Genomic DNA, 22,124 nt, shown 5'->3' with positions numbered 1-22,124 from the left:
GGAACCTGTGGTCCTCCAGCTGTGGTTGAGGCAGGATCTACTTTTGTGGGAAATACTAAGCTTTTACTTTGCAAAATCTACCATACTTTATATGTGACAGTATCTGCAGGACACTGGGACAAAATCTGTGTCTGTTTTGGTGGTGCCCTCTTGTGGATGTTTTCCATGCTGCAAGAAAGACATGTGATGCTTTAAACATTGCAAGACTGCAGTGAAAGATTGCTCACCTGCACATCCATATGCACATATTTGCACAATTCTTGTGATAGAATTTCAGCTGTTTCATAAACTGGCAAAGTGTGCTCTGTATGTGGCAATTTCTGTCGGGAAAATGTATTGATATATTTATTTTAAAGCCTTTCTAAACCCCTTAATGTTTTTAAAATATGTACAGTATACAAACCAGTATCCAGTGTAGCCTAAAATCAACAAAACAGTATAAAGACACAATGAAACAGATCTAGGGAATTCATGCATATAAATCCGGGTCGAATCTTATGGTAAACAGGGAAAGCCTGGACAAAAAGGATAAGTCTTTGCAAGACGTATGAAGCAACTGATGGGGCGACAGCAGTAAATGTATGTTTTCCGATCACCACCCTGTGATATTCTGTAGAGCAGGGGTCAGCAACCTTTTTCAGCCGTGGGCCAGTCCACCATCCCTCAGACTATGTGGTGGGCCAGACTATATTTTGAAAAAAATATAAAATGAACGAATTCCTATGCCCCACAAATAACCCAGAGATGCATTTTAAATAAAAGGACACATTCTACTCATGTAAAAACACGCTGATTCCCAGAGCGTCCGTGAGCCAGATTGAGAAGGCGATTGGGCCTCATCTGGCCCCCGGGCCTTAGGTTGCCTACCCCTGCTGTAGAGTGTGGCACCACAAGTAGAATTTTCCCCAATGATCTAAGTGATCTTGCAAGTCTATAGAGGGGCAGGCAGTCTTTTAGGTAACCTAGTCTCAATTTACTCAGGGCTTTATAGTTGTTGTTGTTATTATTGCAGCTACTACTGTATTTATATCCCACCTTTCCCCCCTAGGAGCTCAAAGTGGCACACACACTTCCTCCTCCTATTTTATCCTCAGAACAACCCTATGAGGTTGGTTAGGCTAAGACGTAGGGACACACCTAAAGTCACTCAGTGAACTTCATAGCTGCTTGGGGATTTGAACCCTGGTCTCCCAGGTCCTGGTCCAGCACTCTTAACCACTATGCCACACTACAGCCATGGCTTTGTAGCTGATTGGCAGGCAGTGCTGTTCTCCCAGCACAGCTATAATATCTGCATGACCTGGTGCTCCACTCAACATCTCGGTAGCAGCGTTCTACACCAGCTACAGCTCCTGGACCACTCTCAAGGGAAGCCCTACACGGAGTGCATTACAGTAGTCCAATCCTTGTCCTGGAAAGGTGTGGTTGGTGTTTCAACCTAATCTAATAATAGCCCCTCCTCACCGCAGAAGTCTCAGAAGCCTACAGTGACAAAAGTTGTACCTAGGAGCACCCACAACCTGTGACCTGTTTCTTCAGAGACAGGTGAACTCCCAGATCTGGGAGCCCCTTACCCACAAAGATTCCATCTTACCATGATTTGGCCACATTTTATTGGCCTTCAACCAGGCCCTGGCCTCTTCTGATTCAGATGTAACCAGGAAAATATAGCATACAGATGCCCAAATCTCCTATGAGTTCTTCCAGTGGTTTAATGCAAAATGGCATCCAGAGGGGGAGGGGGAGGGAAGGGTTAACTCCTTCTCTTCCACTGCTGTAGTCATGACAGGATCATGGGCTGCTAGTCGTGTCTCCTTGTTGAGTTGTTTTGCAGACACCTTTACAATTCAAGCACCCAGAAAATTAAACAGAAAGGCAGTTCCTTATTCTCAGGCTTTCAGTGATTGCCACAGTGGCAAACAGGCAAGAATTTGCCCTGAGGACTAATTCACACATGATAGTTTTAGATACATAGATAAGAATGAAAAAGCAAAGTCATGCACTGACAGGAAGACTTGTCAATGAGTTTGTGCTTGCCGCTTTTGCTATGTGAAATGGCTCTTGATCCCATTGACTAGTGGTATATGCACAAACAAACCTTCGACCACTGCAGCAGTGTTAGACTTGGTTTGGTGGTATTTTGTTTTCTGTGTACCTTTCTGCAGAGATTCAGACAGCCCATATCCCCAGCATCATGTACACATCTCCAAATTCGTGGAGGACAAGGCTCTCCATTCTACTAGCCACAATGGTTATTTTCTACTTGTACTGTCAGAGTCCTTATGCCTCTCAGTGCCAGTTGCTGGATGGGCTGGATGCTGTGTTGCTCATGTCCAGTTTGCAGGCTTCTCATAGATGTCTGGGCTGTCACTGTGAGAACAGGATGCTGGACTAGGTGGGCCATTGGCCTAAACCAGCAGGGTCAACTTGATCTTCCAAGCTTATCCATGTTGAGAACTAAGAACATGGAAAGCTGCGTTGGATACAAGAGATGTAACTTGCACTGCACAGTTGTGGGTGTGTGAACCAACGACCCCTGCAGCTTGTGGAAAATCTAGCTCTGAGGGTTTTGGCTAGTTCTGTTGCTCATGAGAACCAGAGCCAGAAAGAAACAGGAACAAATTTATACACAACAACAAATTTATAAACAACCACTTATTTATACCCCGCCCATTTGGCTGGGTTTCCCCAGCCACGGTAGGCGACTTCCAACAGAATATTAAAAACACAATAAAACATCAAACATTAAAAACTTCACTAAACAGGGCTGCCTTCAAGTGTCTTCTAAAAGTCAGATAGTTGACAGAAAGACTGTCTTAGGGTGATTAATCTCAGAAAATATCCTTTGTGTCTCTGAACAAGAGTGGTTGCCTCACTCTTACTGGTGTCCTGAGTCAGCCATTGGCCGCTGTGCTTTCATTAGAATTTACCTGCTAGAGATGACAACTCTGCCTTAAAAAAAAAAAAAAAGGGTCACATATCTGGAAGCGAAACAAGAGAGTGAGATTGCAGTCTTATAAACCAGAGTTGCTCAACCGGAGGGGACTAGAGGTTTTGGACTTCAGCTCCCACCATCCCTGGCTAACAGCATCTGAAGGCTGTCTTAGAGGAAAAGCAACATCTCTGACTCCATTTGCACTGTACATTTAAAGCATCACCATATCTCTTTAAAAACAGTCAGGGCTTCCCCCAAAGTTTAGTTTCTTAAAGCTGCTGAGAGTTGTTAGGAATTTTGAGTAGACCTGTGTTTCTCCCATAGAGCTTCAATTCCCAGAGTTCCCTGGGAAGAGGGATGGATTGTTAAACCACTCTGGCAATTGAAGCTCCTTGAGGTGAAGAGGGATCTCATAATAACTCTCAGCACCCTTAACAAACTACGAGTGTCAGGTTGATTTGGGGAGACTATGACAGATTAACGCAGCATGATGCTGCTTTAAATGTGTAGTGCAGACAGGCCCCTATATTTTAGAATGCTTGTCAGACAAAGGGACCCTGTATACTGCCTTTTAAGGTGGGAGTTACAGGACTGTGTAAATTTTGTTGCATATTTATATATTTATTTATTTATTTAGGTCTATTGTAATTTGCCCACTATACAGTGAAGTGTAGGGTATAAATTGAATGACTAACAACTTGGGTTTTCCTTGCACTTCCTTTCTCTGATGGCAGAGGGCTGTATAAAAATCTAATATATATATTTGTGAAGTGTTTGCCCTTGAAACAAAATCTCTTTTATCAGGTATTTGAATGGATCGATTGATTGGATTTATATTCCACCCTTTTCTCCAAGGGGCTCAAGGTAGTGTATGTGGTCCCCCTCTTCCTGCATTTAATCGCCACAACAATCTTGTGAGGTAGGTTAGGCTGAGAGGCAGGTCTTAATCCAATACTCTAACCACAAAACAAACTGGCTCTAGATTCTGTGTATGTGTGTGTGTGTGTGTATTCTATTTTATAATATGCAAATGTTTTGAAAAAAAGAGAATAAAACTAGTGTGTCCTGATTTTTAACTTTTGCCTTTTTTATTTTCATCCGCCCCTGCCCCCGTGGTATTTCCACTGATTTCAGGACACACCTACACAGTGAGAAACTCTTGGATAGTTCAGAGGCAGTTCTCCTTTTAACTGCTAGAGGGCAGCAGTAACCATTTAAAATGCCATATCTGCCTGTAATTTGAGAAACATTAAATGCCAGTTGGATTGTACAGGCAGTGCATTTGTGATACTAGGAAGTTCTCGCTGCAGAAGGAACTTTCCAACAATCTGCCCAAAATGCGTACAGAGAGAATGGAAGAGGACTTGAGACTAGGGCTCAAAACCTTTCTCTCTTATAAGAATGGCAAAACTGTGCATGGATATTTCAGATTAGTCTTGGGCCTAAACATGCCAATAACATATAATTTCACTGGAAACATAAGCAGAGGTCATGCTACTGGGGTATTGCTGCTACTACTATTTCTTAAATTTTTGATTTTTTGATAGCCAAGGTGACATACCAGTTAGAACACTGGACTTGGACCTGATTAATAAATTAATTGTAATAATAATAATAATTATAATATTCCTCTCACAGGACTACAATTTCCAGAGTGGCTTAACAACCAATCGTTCTCATAATTCACAATTCAGGTTTTAGAATTCATACTCTGTCCCGCCCTTTATATTAGATGCCATTCATCTGTGTTAAGTAAATTATACTTAGGTGCTGCTTCAAATGCATTATCTGCTTAATATTTTTAGGTAATGCACAACACAAAACAAACAAATGTAGAAATTATTTACACTCAAGGTAGAAAGGAAGGCAGGGCCCCGGATAAATTTTCAATGTGCCCTATTTTTATTTTTAAACGAAATAGTAGCATTTAGTAGTAGTAACATTTGCCAGCATTTATGGGGGTTGTTTGAAGGGCAAATAATGTATAGTTCATATTGTTTTCCTCTCAGCTTGTGCTTGTCTGCTTGAAGGGAAAACATAGCTATGCTGAAAGCATGCAGGTTAGAGAAACCCCCACAAAGTTTACAAGGGAAAAATATTTATTTATTTTATTTATTTCCTAAAATGCATATACCTCTTGATTGTAAAACAACAACAACAACAAAAAACACCTCAAAGCTATTTGCAAAATGGGAAAAATAATGGAAATAGCAGTAAAAACAGTTAAAAACAACTATTTAAAATATTTTAAAAATAATATTTAAAATAACAGTAGACTAAAAAGAGATAGAAACACATCAACATATCTGTGCCTGGGTAGGCTTGCCTAAACAAAAATGTTTTTAGCCAAAAAGGGTACAGCGAAGGAGCCTGTCTGGTGGTCAATTGGCAGGGAGTTCCAATGGTTGATTACTGCCAAACTAAAAGACTGATTTCTTACAAATGCGGAAATGAGTATTATGTGTTGCATGTAACAGTTCCAGGTATAGCATATACAGTTGTACCTTGGATCTTGAACACCTTGGCTGCCAAACAAATTGGCTCCCGAACAAGTGAAACCCAGAAGTGAGTGTTCCGGTTTTCGAACGATTTTCAAAATCCTGCAGCTAATCAGAAACCGTGCTTTGGTTTCTGAACGTTTTGGAAGTCAAACGGACTTCTGGAATGGATTCCGTTTGACTTCCAAGATATGACTGTATATTTGTGGCTGGGGAAACCCAGGCAGATGGGCGGGGCATAAATAAATTGTTGTTGTTGTTGTTGTTGTTGTTGTTAAAAACAGGTGTTCTTCAGCCACTAAGCACAGAGGGGAGGTTAACATATATTTATTTTAAAATAGAAGTTCTTGGACTACTGTGTAGGCTCTCGGCATAGACGGGAAACATACCGTATTTTTGGCTCTATAAGACTCACTTTTTTCCTCCTAAGAAGTAAGGGGAAATGTGTGTGCGTCTTATGGAGTGAATGCAGGCTGCACAGCTATCCCAGAAGCCAGAACAGCAAGAGGGATCGCTGCTTTTGCTGCGCAGCGATCCCTCTTGTTGTTCTGGCTTCTGAGATTCAGAATATTTTTTTTCTTGTTTTCCTCCTACAAAAACTAGGTGCGTCTTGTGGTCTGGTGCATCTTATAGAGCGAAAAATACGGTAGCTGTGCCGACAGCACACAGGTTAGAGAAAATATCCGTGCAGAGTTCAGGAGGGAAGGCCAAATGGACATATTTTGAAACAGGGAGTCGCTTGGCTACCGCTTCGGATCTCGGCAGCCGGCTCTCTGCTTACAGAAACGCCTCTCAGGCCCATTATTTGCAAAGCTGCCGATTATCAGGGTTAAAGCCCGTCTGTTGGCTGACGCGGACAGCCCATCACTTGTTCATCCTTGGCATTGCCATCTCAAGCAACGGAGGCTCCTTCCTCCTTTCGCCCGTTGACTCCTTCCTCACCCCTCCTCCTGGCTGGCTTGCCTAGTAGAGACGTTACTTTCTTGACAGTGAGACAATTTCTTCTTGTTCTTCTTTTCCAGGGTGGGCGCTGAGAGAGAGGCCCTCCCTCGCTTTCCGTGTTCGGTGCTTTTCTCTCGCCTCTCCTCTTCTCTCCCCCCCCCCAGCGCCTCTCAATTATTTTCCCCCTCACAATTAACGTTCTCCTAACTTGACACTCCTACCCCCCCACCCCCCGTTTTGGTGCTGTCAAGCGCCGTCCCCCCTTTTTCTCCCTATTAATTCCAGACATTAATATTTTCTTTCACGCAAGTGCTGCCGTTCACCCGTGAAACAGTTTGAACATTATGTAGCTGTCAAGATACCTAGGGATTACCCGGCGTGCTTTGCCTCCGTAAGTGACACCGCCGAGGCCCTGCTTCTGAGATGTTTATTTTGAGAGTAAGCTGACAAGCATGAAGTCCTGATCCCAGGGAGGCAATCTCATTTAATTAAAAGGCTCTTTCATTATAGTTCGCCTCCCGCCTACCACCCCCCTCAACCGCCCGCCAACCCGTCCCCCCCCGATGCACGCTTAAAAAAAAGAAAACTAACAGAAACAACAAAAACCCTTCGTTTTGCACGAACGGCATTGTTTTACAGTAAGGGAAGGCGGGGAGCAGCCGTGGGGATGTTCCGGCAACCGTAAAACTTCCAACGTTGATGTGAGAAACGCAGAATATCCCCACAGAGAATGTTTTCCTCCCCTTCTCGTAGAGGAGAGGTTATTTGGGGATTGAATATTGCATTAGTAAAAAAAAAAAATATTGTCTCTGTTCATTTCCTTTCTTCTTTTTAAAAAGTGCTTTGTTGTGCAGTTCTTGTTCCATTTAAGAAACAGATAAGCGAATGCGTTTGGACCAACCTGCCTTCAATCTCCTTATTCATGTTTTCATTCTACCAGTTGCTTTCCTGGCCTCCTCCAGATATAGCCTTTTTAATGTAGTTAATAGTTGAGGGACTTCTTTTTTTTAATTATTGTTAATATGCTGGCAGCCTCTGCTTATCAGGGAGATAAAGGCCGGCTCTTCTCTTGAGCCTTCTTGTCTCCCCTTCCTTTATTTTATTTTTAAGAAAGGAGAGAAGGGACCAGAATATTTAAGAGAAATTAACAATAGAACGTAAGGCAAATCACCTCTGTTCATCTCATTTCTAAGCATTGAAACATCCTCTGGAAGGTTATTGGAAATGCTTAACGCTCAGCGGTATTATCTGTGGAGCTTTGCCCTTCCTTCTGTGAATGTGCAATGATAGTAGTTTCTCTTCCCTTGCATTAAATAAAGGGATATCCAGTTCTAAGTTGGCTGATCCACAGGAGCCTATGGGTGCATTCACACCACATATTTAAAGCACTATGATGATGCTTTGGTTTCCCCCCAAAGAATTCTGGGAGCTGTAGTTTGTTAAGGGTGCTTAGTGTTGTTAGGAGGCCCCTATTCCCCTCACTGAGCTGCAATTCCCAGGGCTGCTTATCTTGAGAGGGAACTCTGGGAATTGTAGCTCTGTAAGGGGAATAGGGGTCTCCTAACAACTGTTAGCACCCTTAACTACAGCTCCCAGAATTCCTTAGGAGGAGCCATGGCTGTTTAAAGTGGAATCATAGTGCTTTAAATATATGACGTTGGCAGGGAACTGCCATCGGAGCCAGAGGGAGAGGGAGGGCTCCAGAGGGATTCCGGAGGGCTCCAGAGGGATTCCGGAGAGCGTACTGGGAGGGAGAGAAGCAGCCCATCTTCTGGGGAAGGAAATCAGCGTAACACTAGTGGAGAAGGGGGGCAGATGGGGGAATCGGCGAGGTGGCTCCATGACTCCTCGCCAGAGACCAACGGGGAGAGCACGGGTCCTCCGCTGCCCACACCCTCCCTGCGCAGAAGGTTTCCGTGCAGGGAGAGTAGGCAGAGACTAGGCGTCAAAGAGCTTCTTTGCTGGAAGAAGTTCAAGAAACACCCACTGACGGATTCTGCCAGCGATTGAGACAGCCTCGGGTGAGTGGCTGTCCGGACAGAAAGGGTTCACCCAGGTAACTCAGCCAAGCGTAGCACCGATTTACGCACGAGCAACCCCTAGAACCATTACAGACATGAATAGAACATGGCATCTCTCTGTCTCTCTCTTTCTCTGACTGAGGTGGGAATGGACAGGGCAGAAATGTGTGAAAACATACGACTGGAAGCAAAGCAGTATGTCCCCCAAAAACTGTTGCAGGCACCCTCAATATTGAGAGCAGAATTGCCTTGTCCCATATTCAGCCGCTCAACTGCTTCGATCTGAGGAGGTGGCAATGTTACAGGTGGAACACAATACTCATTCCGCACTTGCAAGAAATCAATCCATTTATAAACTTGGAAACCAATCAGAGGTTTTCTTACAGTCAAGTGGCACATAAATTTTGTTAAATAAACAGTGCTGAAATTGGTTGTGCGTTATGTATTAATTATTCCTTACAATATATTTATATATCTTGATTGTAAAAGCAAAACAAACCTCAACGTGTTTCATGGAAAGAATAAAACAATGAAATTTTCAGCAGAAAAAAAAGCCCAGTTAAAAACAAGAAATCAAAACCTCAAAAAATAATAAAAACCAGCAATAAGCTGAACGCCAGATCAAAACACATTGTCAGCTTTCTAGATTTCTGGGTAAGGTAAAGGTCCAGTCACAGATGACTCTGGGGTTGTGGCGCTCATCTTGCTTTACTGGCCGAGGGAGCCGGTGTTTGTCTGCACACAGCTTCTGGGTCATGTGGCCAGTATGACAAAGCCACTTCTGGCGAACCAGAGCAGCGCACGGAAATGCCGTTTACCTTCCTGCCCGAGCGGTACCTATTTATCTACTTGTACTTTGACATGCTTTCGAACTGCTAGGTTGGCAGGAACAGGGAAAAAGTTTTTAGCAGGTGCTGAAAAGAAAACAGCAAAGGAGTTTCCCTGATGCCAATTGGCAGGGAGTTCTGAAGTGTGGGTGGCGCCACATTAAAAGTTTGATTTCTTACAAATACGGAACGAGTAACAACGCCTGTTCCATGTCTAACAGCACTGATACCATCACAATCACAAATCACCACGAATGTACGATAAAAAGGACATCTGGAGAGGTCCCTTAATTAACTTAATCCTCTTCTCATTGTAGAGTGTCAAGATACACCGTTTGGGAATAACCTGATAGCTGGGATAATGTTTTCTAGATCAACTGAATTTTCGTTCTTTCCTTGTTCAGGTACGAGTGACCCTTATGTGAAGTTTCAGCTGAATGGGAAAACGCTTTTCAAAAGCAAAGTCATCTATAAGAACCTGAACCCTGTTTGGAATGAAACTGTCATAATTCCAATACAGGCCCTTGACCAGAGACTCTGCGTGAAGGTAAGCGGCCACTGAATTTTGTTTAAAATGGCCTGGGGAAGGCTGGCTTTTGACCACATTAAGCTAGAGCCTCAGGTATGACAACCCTATCTGCATGCTGATAACTTTTCTTTGATGATCCATGCTCTGGCAACCATCCTCTCTGGATTGGTGCATTGTATATGAGGTTGTCTTTGAATGTCCCTGTTATCATCAGAGAAATGTTGGAGGGTATGCAGTTGCCTGCCAACCTAGCAGTTCGAAAGCACCTCCGGGTGCAAGTAGATAAATAGGAACCGCTTACCAGTGGGAAGGTAAACGGCGTTTCCGTGTGCGGCTCTGGCTCGCCAGATGCAGCTTTGTCACGCTGGCCACGTGACCCGGAAGTGTCTCCGGACAGCGCTGGCCCCCGGCCTCTTGAGTGAGATGGGTGCACAACCCCAGAGTCTGTCAAGACTGGCCCGTACGGGCAGGGGTACCTTTACCTTTACCTTTTTATGGGAAGGTAGTTAGGAGCTTCACTTGGGCCCCAAGTGTTTAAAGCAGTATTATACCACTATGAACAGTCATGGCACCTGCCCCCCAAAATCCTGGGATCTGTGGCTTGTGAAGGGTGCTGCTGAGAGTCATTTGGTGATCTCCAAATCCCCTTACAGAGCTACAGTTCTCAAAGTGGCTTGACATCTCAGCCCCCATCTCAGAGAAGAGTCTGGTTATAGCTATGCTAGATTTTAGTGTGCATTTGAGATTCTCGTTTTAAATGGTCTTATTTATCATTTGTTCATCGCTCCGCAGACACATGTTATGGGTGGCTCGTAGATAGAATAAATACACAAATGAAACCTCTCACACCTGAGGAATTATCTTTGAGATGTGCTGTCTACAAGCAGATGGCATCTTGAAAATGCAGAACAGATGATGTTCTCGACTGACGTTGATTCGATTTGAGAATGGCCTTGGAACTTTGCAATTCCCCTCTGTGTTTTTTCTCTGGGTTAACATATTTGTAGACAGAATGAGTTTCTACTCAGAGTGGCCATAGACTAATCTATTATAGCCCTTCACCCATAAGTAGAGTTTACTACTTAGCAACCCCCAGACCATTTCCTGTATATCTAGATAGGTTCTAATTCTCAGTGTAGTTCTTTTCCTGATGGAAAGAAAGCAAGACCAGACCAGCACTTTCTCAGGAGTGCCACTCTTAATAGGAAGGAGCTAGATTTTTATAGTATTTCAAAAGCCTGCCTAACTACCAGTGGTGATGGGAGGACACCCCCCCCCAAAAAAAATAAATCTGTACATAATAGGCAAGGTTTGTATTCTTCTGTCAGCAATTTCATGATTTTCATGCAGAGAAGGCTTTGGGTTCATTCCATGAGTTGAATAGGATCCAAAATGCAGCAGTCTGATTGGTCCTAGAACAATAGGATTCAGAATGCAGCAGTCTGATTGGTCCTAGAACAATAGGATCCAGAATGCAGCAGTTTGATTGGTCTGCAGGAGCCACCCAATCCAACTCCAGGTGGAAGTGAATCCACAACCTGATTGGCCTACAGGAGAATCACAGAATTAGCCAATCACGTGGGGCCCATTGTGTAAATAATGTATATAAAGCAGACATTTTGGGGGAACTTCTATTCCTCACCACTATGAGCTGAATAAAGAGCATGAAATCCACACTCGACTCCAAGTATATTTCAAAGGCATTTCAACATTGGGTTAGGAAATACTTGTTTCTGAAACTCTGGAGAGCCCCTGCCAGTCTGTGAAGATAGTGCTGAGCTAGATGGATCAGAATCATAGAATCATAGAGTTGGGAGGGCCAACGGTCATCTAGCCTAACCCCCTGCAATACAGGAATCTCAGCTAAAGGAACTTGACTTTGGTACAAAGGAGCTTATAGTCCTACCTTTCTGTTGAAAACTGTCTCTTATCCATAGAACAAGCCTTCGTAACAACAGTTGCAAGCACTGCCTATAGAAAAAACACCTATTTCTGGGCATAATCTCAATGAATAGTTTTAACTATCGGTATGTTAGGAACCATCTGTCTGAGGGTGGCAAAGGCAAGCTTTATCCCTTAAAAAACAAACAAAAAACTAGCAACTTTAAAAGTTAACAGCTTGTCAGGTTTTCTTATTTCTTTTGAGTATTTCTTCAAAGAAAAAATGTGTTCATAGTTTTTGTTTGAAACTTCCAAAACTGCATTAAAAAAATAATAATTACAAATTGGTTTTAGGGAAAATTTGAGTTGGTTTATTGACAAAAGTGAACAAAATATATTGAGGGGTTGTTTCTTTTTTTGGGGGGGGGGAGAAGTGCTATGAATACACCTGAAAACTTCTCAGTGGCTTTATTTACACGTAACATGAAACCATGGTTTGCTCAACAAACATCGAGCCATCTCTCAGATGAGCAAACACAGGCCAATTTGCTTCTCCAAAGCTGGGTTTGTTTTCCAGTTATCTTGCCTATAGCCTGTTGAATATCTGAACTGTTAAGTTGTGGGTGAACATATCAGACGACACAGCGATTCTTCAAACACCTCTTGTTTATTCACAGGCCAGAGCAGAACTGAACTGAACTGAACTGAAGGGTTCAGCCAGCCTGCTTATATAGAGCTCCACTAGAACGCAACAGTAACCATTTTCTGTAACTATCCAATCACTGAACGTCACTTTCAATCCCTTATTTGCATATGTGGACCTGAGTGAAAACTATCTACAGTATCCCCCTGCTGGCCCAGGGTGAGAACTTCAGTACATAACATGAACTGGGATAGCCAAACAAAGCATGACTGAACAGAATAGTTGGGCTCAAACCATTGCCAAAGTCGAGTTTAAAGCAAGCCATGGTTTGTAAATCAACCACAAACCTTGGCTTTGCATCATTTCAAGACAACAAGCCAGGTTAGTCTGCTTGTCTCGGTTCAGGCGTTCAAACAAGCCACATGCTAGCTAAACAAACCACAGCTTAGTGTTTTGAACCAGGCCAATAAACAACAATAAAAAATGCAACCAACAGTTGCATTTCACGTGAATTGCAGAGCCTGACGTAGAACTAAATGAGAACAAATAGCTCTTTTATCTGAAACGCAGAAATTGTTTCCGGGTGTCCAGATACATATTTCTTTTCCCACTTCTCCTGTTTCCATATGCATCAGGTGTATGATCGAGATTTAACCTCTTCAGACTTTATGGGTTCAGCGGTTGTCATGCTGGGTGAACTGGAACTGAACAGGTATGCTTAGAGCTTATTAAACATTAATTTGATTTACTTAGGGATGCTGGTTATCCATTCTGTGAGACTCGAAATGCTAAAACTTACAGAATTCTAATTTAGCTTGCTGAATCTTCTCTCTCTTCTTCTTTTAAAATTAAACCATGAGAAATGCATAAACTCTTCAAATTTACAGCTTGCATTTGAATTTTAAGGGGATATTATTTAGAAATTTGATATTACGTTTCCTCTAAGAGTCTTAAATGAAGAATTGGGAAATTGGGAAAAATAATAATGACCCCCCAAACAAAAACAAAAAACAAAAACACAAATAAATTAGGACATTGATAAGTGCTTAGTTACCTAAATTCATATACAGTGGAACTTTGGTTCTCAAACACCTTGGTATTCAAATGTTTCAGCTCCTGAATGCCAAAAACCTGGAAGTAAGTGTTTTGGTTTCTGAACATTTTTCGGAAGCCAAACATCCAATGCGGTTGTAGGCTATTGTTTCCAGGGCACCTACGCAAATTGGAAGCCTTGGTTTTTGAACGTTTCAGAAGTCGAACCATTCGGAAGTTTGAGAATCAAGGTTCCACTGTATATTTAATATACTTATTTCAATACCCTGTATAGGTTTGTACAATTTTTTATTACTTGTGCCAATACCCTTTCTCAAATTTATGAAAGAAATATTGCAAGCAAATTCAAATTAGAATTTTGTTAATAATGTTTGTCTCTAAATTCATATAAGCTCTATGGTACACAAAGTGTGGGTGCAACTCTAGGTCACTGTGATTCCACCCCCATCGTTCAGCCTGGACACTGAGGTCCAGCTCTGAGGGCCTTCTGGCGGTTCCCTCCCTGCGAGAAGTGAGGTTGCAAGGAACCTAACAGAGGGCCTTCTCGGTAGTGGCACCCACCCTGTGGAATGCCCTCCCACCAGATGTCAAGGAAATAAACAACTATCTGACTTTTAGAAGACATCTGAAGGCAGCCTTGTTTGTGGAAGTTTTTAATGTCTGATGTTTTATCGCTTTATTATTATTATTATTATTATTATTATTATTATTATCATTAATTCTGTTGAGAGCCGCCCAGAGTGGCTGGGGAAACTCAGCCAGATGGGTGGGGTATAAATAAATTATTATTATTAATAATATTCTTTATTATCTCCTTGGCCTCAAAACTTTGTCCATTCTTCTTTCTATTCCCTTTGGTCTCTCATGCAGACACCTGCCTTTTTCTTTATAATAACTGCTCTAGAACAGGGCTGGCAAAACTGTTGTCCTCCAAATGTTGTTGGACTCCAATTCCCATCAGCCTCAGGCAGCATAGCTAATGGTCAGGATTGATGGGAGATGTAGTCCAGCAAGACCTGGAAGGCCACAACTGCCCCACCTCTGCTCATTTAAATAATATGTAAATCATGCACATTAATAGTAACAGGCTATGGAGAACAGAAATAGCATCTTAGTGGCACCATATAATAGTTGGTGGCTGTCTGCTGTGATCTTAAAGGCAGTCTTTGGCTAAATAAACTCTTCTTTTCCGCTTTCAGGACTAGTGAGTTGACCCTAAAACTGGAAGATCCAAACAGCTTAGAGGATGACATGGGTGTGATATTGTTGGACGTGAGGCTTGCTGTGAAACAAGGAGATGTTAAAAGAAATGTAAGTGGTTCAAGAGATGGCTCTCTTATCCTTCTCCAGAAAAAATAACTGGCATCAGGACAGGTGGGAAGATGGTCAAGTGTCCCTGGCAGGGCATGGAGGCAGGTAGGACAGGTGCACTGCATTCAGTGGGGCCCCACTCTGTGCAGTGCCAGAGTGCAGTGGCAGAGCACATGATTTTCATGCAAATGATGGTTCCAGACACTATCCCTGACTGCTTCTTTGGAAACGGCAACTTAACTACCTGCTTCTCCCTTTACTCCTTGCCATAGCATCCCCCACCCCCCTAGAGCTCAACAAAGCCACCCCTCCCTCTCTTGTTGTTGTTGTTTAGTCGTTTAGTCGTGTCCGACTCTTCATGACCCCATGGACCAGAGCATGCCAGACACTCCTGTCTTCCACTGCCTCCTGCAGTTTGGTCAAACTCATGCTGGTAGCTTCAAGAACACTGTCCAGCCATCTCGTCCTCTATCGTCCCCTTCTCTTTGTGCCCACCATCTTTCCCAACATCAGGGTCTTTTCCAGGGAGTCTTCTCTTCTCATGAGGTGGCCAAAGTATTGGAGTCTCAGCTTCAGGATCTGTCCTTCCAGTGAGCACTCATTGCTGATTTCCTTAAGAATGGAGAGGTTTGATCTTCTTGCAGTCCATGGGACTCTCAAGAGTCTCCTCCAGCACCATAATTCAAAAGCATCAATTCTTTGGCAATCAGCCTTCTTTATGGTCCACCTCTCACTTCCTCCCTCTCACTTCCTCCCTCTCTTAGACCATGCCAAACCTCCACAGCTCACCTGGGCTGCTTGCCTGAGCTGCCCACCCAACTGCCCATCCCGCAATGGCACAGCGGTTCTGAGAGTCCAGTTTTCAATGCCACATGTCTGTGGCCAAGCAGACTGCAGCATGATGGCATCATTACATTTTCATTGTATGTAATAATACAACATAGTAGCTTAAAAAATTGTACTGTTTTTAGTACGTCTTTCTAGGCCTCCTTTGAGACATTTGGTTGAAAAGGAGGTTACAAACATTTAAAATGTTCTATCCATGCTGGGCCTTTCTGAAAGCATTTGTAGAACTTAAGAATCTTCAGGAGATACAGTGGTACCACTGGTTACAAACTTAATTCATTCTGGAGGTCCGTTCTTAAGCTGAAACCGTTCTTATACTGAGGCGTGCTTTCGCTAATGGGGTCTGCCGCTGCGCACGCGCCTCTGACACACAATTTCCGTTTGCATCCTGTGGCAAAGTTTGCAACCAGAAGCAGCTACTTCTGGGTTAGCGGAGCTCATAACCTGAAGCGTTCGTAACCAGAGGTACCACTGTATGAGCTCTTCTCAAAGGCTACGCTTAGTTGCTAACTATCTCCACCTTTTTGCCCCTTTCTGCTTCCCTCCTCCTCTGCCCCATGGATGCTCTGTTTGGGGACGTGACAAACAGAGATGGACGAACCGAAGAAAGCGTTCTACCCCCAAGGTAAGTTTCCTGCCAACTCCCCTCAATGTGCATCTGGAACTTGCAGTCTTGTTCTCCTGTCTTCCCAAAGTTACTGATTTGGGTAACACTAGCGCACTGGTGGAATAACTGGAGAGGTGGATGAGTGGAAAGCACGTGTTCCTCTTTTCTCCATTATTAACAAAATTTGGCCATTCATTTATTCCTCAGAATCCAGATTATATTCTTCCCAAAGTGTTTCCCCATCCTTTCCCATTTTTTAAAATTTTTTGATTTTCAGTTATATACATTTAATAGTTTCCCAATCATTTAAACATTTCGAAACTCGACTTCCTTCCCCTTCTTCCTGCAATTCCTTAAATTTATTTTTTTATATTTCCTGCATATTCTAAATTAACGTACTCATTTATTCATGTACTTTAAATATTTACCCTTATAAAACTTCAGGTTATTGCAATAATCCTGCCAATGTTCTTATTTGTTTACAGTTAGTTTGTAAATATTCAATAAACCATTTCCATTCTTTTATAAAAAGTTTGTTATCTTGATTTCTTATTTTTCCAGTAAGTTTCACCATTTCTGAAAAGCTTCTTTTGTTTTTGTTTTTTTACAAATGTTATTTTAAACATCTTTTACAATTCATTATATATAATTTCCCAGTAAGCTTTAACCCTGCTACAAGACCACCACATATGATAAAAAGTACCTTCTTTCTCTTTGCATTTCCAACACTTTTTGATTTATACATTTTTGCCTATTTTCTCAGTGTTAGATACCATTGATAAAACATTTTCATATACCGTATTTTTTGCACCATAACACTCACTTTTTTCCTCCCAGAAAGTAAAGGGAAATGTCTGTGCGTGTTATGGAGGGAATGCCTACGGGTGGCATGCCTACGGAATTTCCTCCTCTAAAAACTATGTGCGTGTTATGGTCGGGTGCGTGTTATAGAGCGAAAAATATGGTAGTTTTCTCTTAAACCATAGCATGCTGTGGATTTTATGTCCGTATTCCACAATCATTCCCATGTCTATTGCCCAATGTATCATTGAGGATTTTCCCCAACCTTTCTCAAAGGAGTTCAGGGTTGGCATCTCAACCCTATATTTGATCTCTGCAACAGCCCTATAAGGTAGTGCGCTGCTCTCTTCAACCGCCATTCAGTTTTGCTTTATTTCATTGGCCTTGGAGATCCCTCAAAAAGAATCGAGACTTCTAAGTTCTGGTCTTCACAGTCCATCTAGTTAAAAAAAAACCCTCCATCTCTCGGGTTTTTTTGGTGGTAACTTTTCATGTGTTATTTCTATATTTCTTTTTTTTAAAAAAAATAATAACTGAGACAAAACTTTTGATAGATTGCTTAGTTTGCAAGGTTCTGGGAAAAGTCTCAAGATCTTTCTCCCCCTCCTGCCATTGCACACAAATGAAATTTAACAGTTTCCAAAGAGGGTGAACCAAGTGAGTGTAGCAGAGGCAAAATTATTATTTTGCAAAAAGAAACAAGAGGAGAGAAAGCAGCAGAGGGGAACTCCAAACCTTTTGCCTTTTTCTGTTGCTGTCACTAGAGGGTGGAAGAATGTCAGTACTTCATACAGAAGGCAGAGTTTGGGATCTGGAGCGAGCTCTTTAGACAAAACAACAGCTCCTGCAACTGTCTGAGAGGCAGTAAAGGATTTCCCAGAAAGACTACCTGGGCAACACTTGACAAAGCCATATTTCCTGGTTTATTGATTTTCTTGCCACACTAAAAAAAACTGGCTTTGTACATCAATAACTTTCTTTAGTTAGGAAATGCCAGCTTGTGGAAACATTACTGGCTCTTTCCCACCTCCCACTCCCATTTTTCTTCTTCTTTTTCATTTTTTTTTATGTGTGTGTGCACGCACATGGTGGAACATAAAGGCTACAAAAGGAAAATTGTGTGCTGGGGGAATTTGGGTATCTCAGGGAGGCACGGGAGGTTATGGAAGTATGGTCAGGAGGAGCCTGATGGGGCAGAAGAAATGAGGATGGACTGGATTAAGAGACCAGAAGGAAATAAAAAAACAAACCCAAGCACTCTAATGGATCCATATACTTGACACTGGTGTATTCCCCCCACCCCCACACCACCTCCGCCGCTGCAACACTTCTGACATCTGACAATGTATTAGAAAGAGGAAGAACTCAATATTATTTTCTTCATTTCTGAATGAGGTGACATGATAGAAGTATTTAAAATTACGTATGGTATGGAGACAGCGGAGATATTTTTTTTCCTCCTCCCTCACTTTATCGTAACACAAGAACTTGGCGATGACCAGTGAAGCTGAAAGTTGGAAGATTTAGGACTGGAAAGAGAAAGTACTTGTTTACACGGTGCATACTGAAACTATGGAACTGGCCAGCATCTTTGATGGCTTTTAAAAAAGGATTAGACTATGGGTAGGCAAACTAAGGCCCGGGGGCCGGACCCAATCGCCTTCTAAATCTGGCCCATGGATGGTTTGGAAATCAGCATGTTTTTACATGAGTAGAATGTGTGCTTTTATTTAAAAAGCATCTCTGGGTTATTTGTGGGACATAGGAATTCATTCTTTGTTTTTCTTCCCCCCCAAAAAATATTGTCCGACCCCCCACAAAGTCTGAGGGACAGTGGACTGGCCCCCTGCTGGAAAGGTTTGCTGACCCCTGGATTAGACAAAATCATGGGGGATAAGATTATCAGTGGCTGGTAGCCATGATGCCTATGTTCTGTTTCCAAGATCAGAAGCAGTAATGCTTCTGAATACTAGTTGCTGGAAACCACAGCAAGGCAGGAGTGTTGTTTGACACAGGTCCTGCTTAAGGGTTCCCTGTAAGCATGTGGTTGGCCCTTGTGAGAACAGGATGCTCAACTAGATGGGGCCGCTGGCCTCATCCATTAGACTTTTGCATTCTTATTTTATTCCGTGAATCGTTTATTCTGTGAATTACGTTATTCTGTCCCTTTTAAGGACATGCTGTCTCATTTATAGATGATGCTTTCGTTTTTGAAACTCTCTTGCACGATGCGGCTGAAAGGGGTGTCCTGTAGTGGTTAAAACATCAGTTCTGTAGTTTAGTGGTAGGACATTTGCGTGCAGAAGGTCGCAGCTTCAACTCTCAACATCTCCAGGTAGGACAGGGAGTGTGTCCTTGCCTAGAGATCTGTTGTAAATCATGGTAGACAATGCTGAGCTAGATGGACCAAGGATTTGACTTGCTATAAGGCAGCTTCCTATGTTCTCATTATAAACAATATCACAGAAGTGTCATCTATCCCATGCAATGCAGGATCACAGCTAAAGAACCCCTAGCAGATGGCCACTCAACCTCTGCTGAAACATCTCCAGTTCAGGAGAGTCCACCACCTTCCGAGGGAGTCAGTTTCACTGTTGTACAGCTCTTAGTGTCAGAAGGTTCTTCCTACTGTTTAGGTGGAATCTCCTTTATTGTAATTTGAATCCCCTGGTTTGGGTGCTCCCCTCTGGAACAGGAGAAAGCAAGCTTGCTCCATCATCCATGTGACAGCCCTTTAGATATCTGAAGATAGCTATCATCTCACCTCTCCATATTTTTTTATCCAAGCTAAACACACCCAACTCTCTGAACTGTTCCTAATCAGACTAGGTTTCCGACGCATTATAATTTGGGTCGGTGTTCTCTGCACCCATTCCAGCTTGTCAATACTGTACCCTTAAACTGTGGTTCCCAGAACTAGACACAGTATTCCAGGTGGGGTCTGACCAAGGTAGACTAGAGCAATACTATGACATCCCTCGATCTGGACATTATACTTCTGTTGATGCATCCTAGAATAGCATTAGTTTTTTTTTTTTTGCTGCTGCATCACACTATTGACATGTCAAGCTTGTGATTTACTAAGATCCTTTTCACATGTACTGCTATGAAGTCAGGTATCCCCACATCCCATAACTGTGTATCTGTCTAAGTGCAGAACTTTACATTTGTCCCTACTGAAATTCATTTTGTTAAGGTTATGTTGAAGCCTGATTCAACCTTCTGAGGTGTTAGCTACCCCTCCCAGTTTGGTGTCATCTGCAAAGTCTATTAGCATCCCCTCAATTCCGTAATCCAAATCATTTATAAAGATATTCAGCACCTCCAGGTCTAGAACAGAACTCCATGACACCCCACTTGTCATTTTTTTTTGAGGGATGACAAGGAACTATTAGTAGGCAGTCTTTGAGTTGGGTCAGTCAACCAGCTACAAATGCACTTAACAGTAACATTGACCAGCCCACATTTTACCAGCCTTACTGCAAGAAAATCATGGGGGACTTTGTCAAAAAGCCATACTAAAATCTGGATACGTTACATCCACAGCATTCCCCTGATCCACCAGACTTGTAAGATTAGTCTGGCTGCTGTACCTTCTCTTTCAGCAGGGCATCCACCTTACACTTGCTGCAGGTGTAGCTTCATGCATCAAGCAGGTAAATGAACAAGGCATAGGCGTTGTTCACCGCTGCTCCTGCTGCCTTGCTGTGCCTGTCTCTTGATCCTACATATGTGGAAACACAGCACTCTGGGCCTCAACCTTAAACTCTCCTGCTCAGTCTCTCTCAAACACCCTTGTTTACTAGCCCTGTTTGCAACTTTTTGTTGTGAGCTCCCATAGACTTGAGAGCAGCTATTTAGAACTGGTGGCTGCTGACTTCTTGGGAATTATAGCTCTGTGAAGAGTAAGCTACAGTTCCCAGAATTCTTAGGAGGCAAAATGTCATTTAAATATGCTTTAGATTCATGTTCTGTACACAGCCTAAATGCAAGTATGCACAAATATGACTTTATATGTTGTGTGAGTGTGTTCAGGAGGGAGAGCAAGTTGAAAATGAAATTGCACTCGAAGAACTCCAGTGTTCCTCCAATATGATCTCCAAATCAGAGGTCAAATTTTTTATTTTTTAAATGAAACCCCTTCTTCCCTCTTTTCCCTCACACTCCCCTGTTCTCTGAGTCTGGATTTCACTGACAAGGAAATTACTTCAAGAAATGACACAACATTAGTGTCTCTCTGTGTGTGTGTGTGTGTTGTTTTGCCTCTCTGGGAGTGAGTTTCAGCTATCCTCTCCCATCCTAAGAAAAGTATAAAGAAAAAGGGGAAGAGAAAAAGGTGAGGGGAAAACAGGCTAGGTTTGGAGGGGAGGGGGGCCTCACTTTGGATTTTAAACACAGTGAGCTTCGCACATCAAACAGGGCTGTGCTTTGCGCTAAAATGTTCAAAGTACGGTGGAGAGAGATAAAGGGCTTTGATGGGATGTGGATATTTCCCAGGGACATTGCAAGCAATAATCCAGATGTTCTGCTGTAACGCAACGAGTGTCCACGGATAGAGCAGGAGGTCCCAGCCAAGTGCAGCCTGCTGGAGGGCCTTGGCCTCTCCTCTCTCATGCTGTTCTGCCATATGGAAGCAATCTCCCAGCCCCTTTTAATGGCCAGCCTCGGATTCCGTTTTCGCAGGCCTCACAGAACCTAAGTGGGCCTGTTTTTATGGACAAGTTAGAAAGAAGCCTTTCCAAGACAAACATCCAATTGCGAGGGGGGAGCGGGGAAGAGCGGAATTAGGACATACCAAGCCGCAAAATTATTTTAGAGCATATTTCACGGAAGCGGGGCTGTTTTTCTTTGGCAATTGGCAGATTGTAGGCTTGCCCTTTGATCCTTTGGGGACATTTCCCCCATTTCCTTTTAACAAGGGGGAGTAGAAGGGTGCGGGGGGGGGGAAGGCTAGAGCAAAAGAAAATGGGATTTCAAATAGTTTGCTGCTTTTAGGGAGAAAACGATCAGTGGGGACTTTGAAGTATGTCCATGGGAACGGGCAGGCTTTTGGTTTTTTTGTCCTGTGAGACAAAACCTTAAAAAGAAAAAGAAAAAACCCCTCTGCAGCTGGATTTATGAAATCTCTCTCTCTCTTTTTTTTAAAAAAGTGGGAGTTCTTAGCTTGGTACAAGGAAAGTCAAGATGTGTATTTCCAGTGGAATGTCATGATTGTACAGAAATAAATGGA

At 42.7% G+C, this 22,124-nt stretch overlaps 1 protein-coding gene and 1 long non-coding RNA gene across 3 annotated transcripts in view; both read left to right on the top strand.

Moving 5' to 3' along the window:
- Positions 1-22,124, top strand: part of LOC307203549 — a 309,517-nt gene that overhangs the window by 215,568 nt on the left and 71,825 nt on the right. The window lies entirely within an intron of this gene.
- MCTP2 (multiple C2 and transmembrane domain containing 2) overlaps positions 1-22,124 on the top strand; it is a 116,143-nt gene that overhangs the window by 22,194 nt on the left and 71,825 nt on the right. For both annotated transcript variants that reach the window (XM_079954235.1, XM_079954236.1), the window contains exons 5-8: positions 9,628-9,770; positions 12,912-12,988; positions 14,529-14,640; positions 16,076-16,111. In XM_079954235.1, the coding sequence (XP_079810361.1) occupies positions 9,628-9,770; positions 12,912-12,988; positions 14,529-14,640; positions 16,076-16,111 (368 nt within the window). The remainder of the gene's footprint in view (positions 1-9,627; positions 9,771-12,911; positions 12,989-14,528; positions 14,641-16,075; positions 16,112-22,124) is intronic.

The sequence above is a fragment of the Podarcis cretensis genome (genome assembly GCF_951804945.1).
Source record: "Podarcis cretensis genome assembly, chromosome: 14".
Lineage (NCBI taxonomy): Eukaryota > Metazoa > Chordata > Lepidosauria > Squamata > Lacertidae > Podarcis > Podarcis cretensis.
The sequence above is the reverse complement of the archived record's forward strand: the minus strand, read 5'-3'. Positions and strand labels throughout refer to the sequence as shown.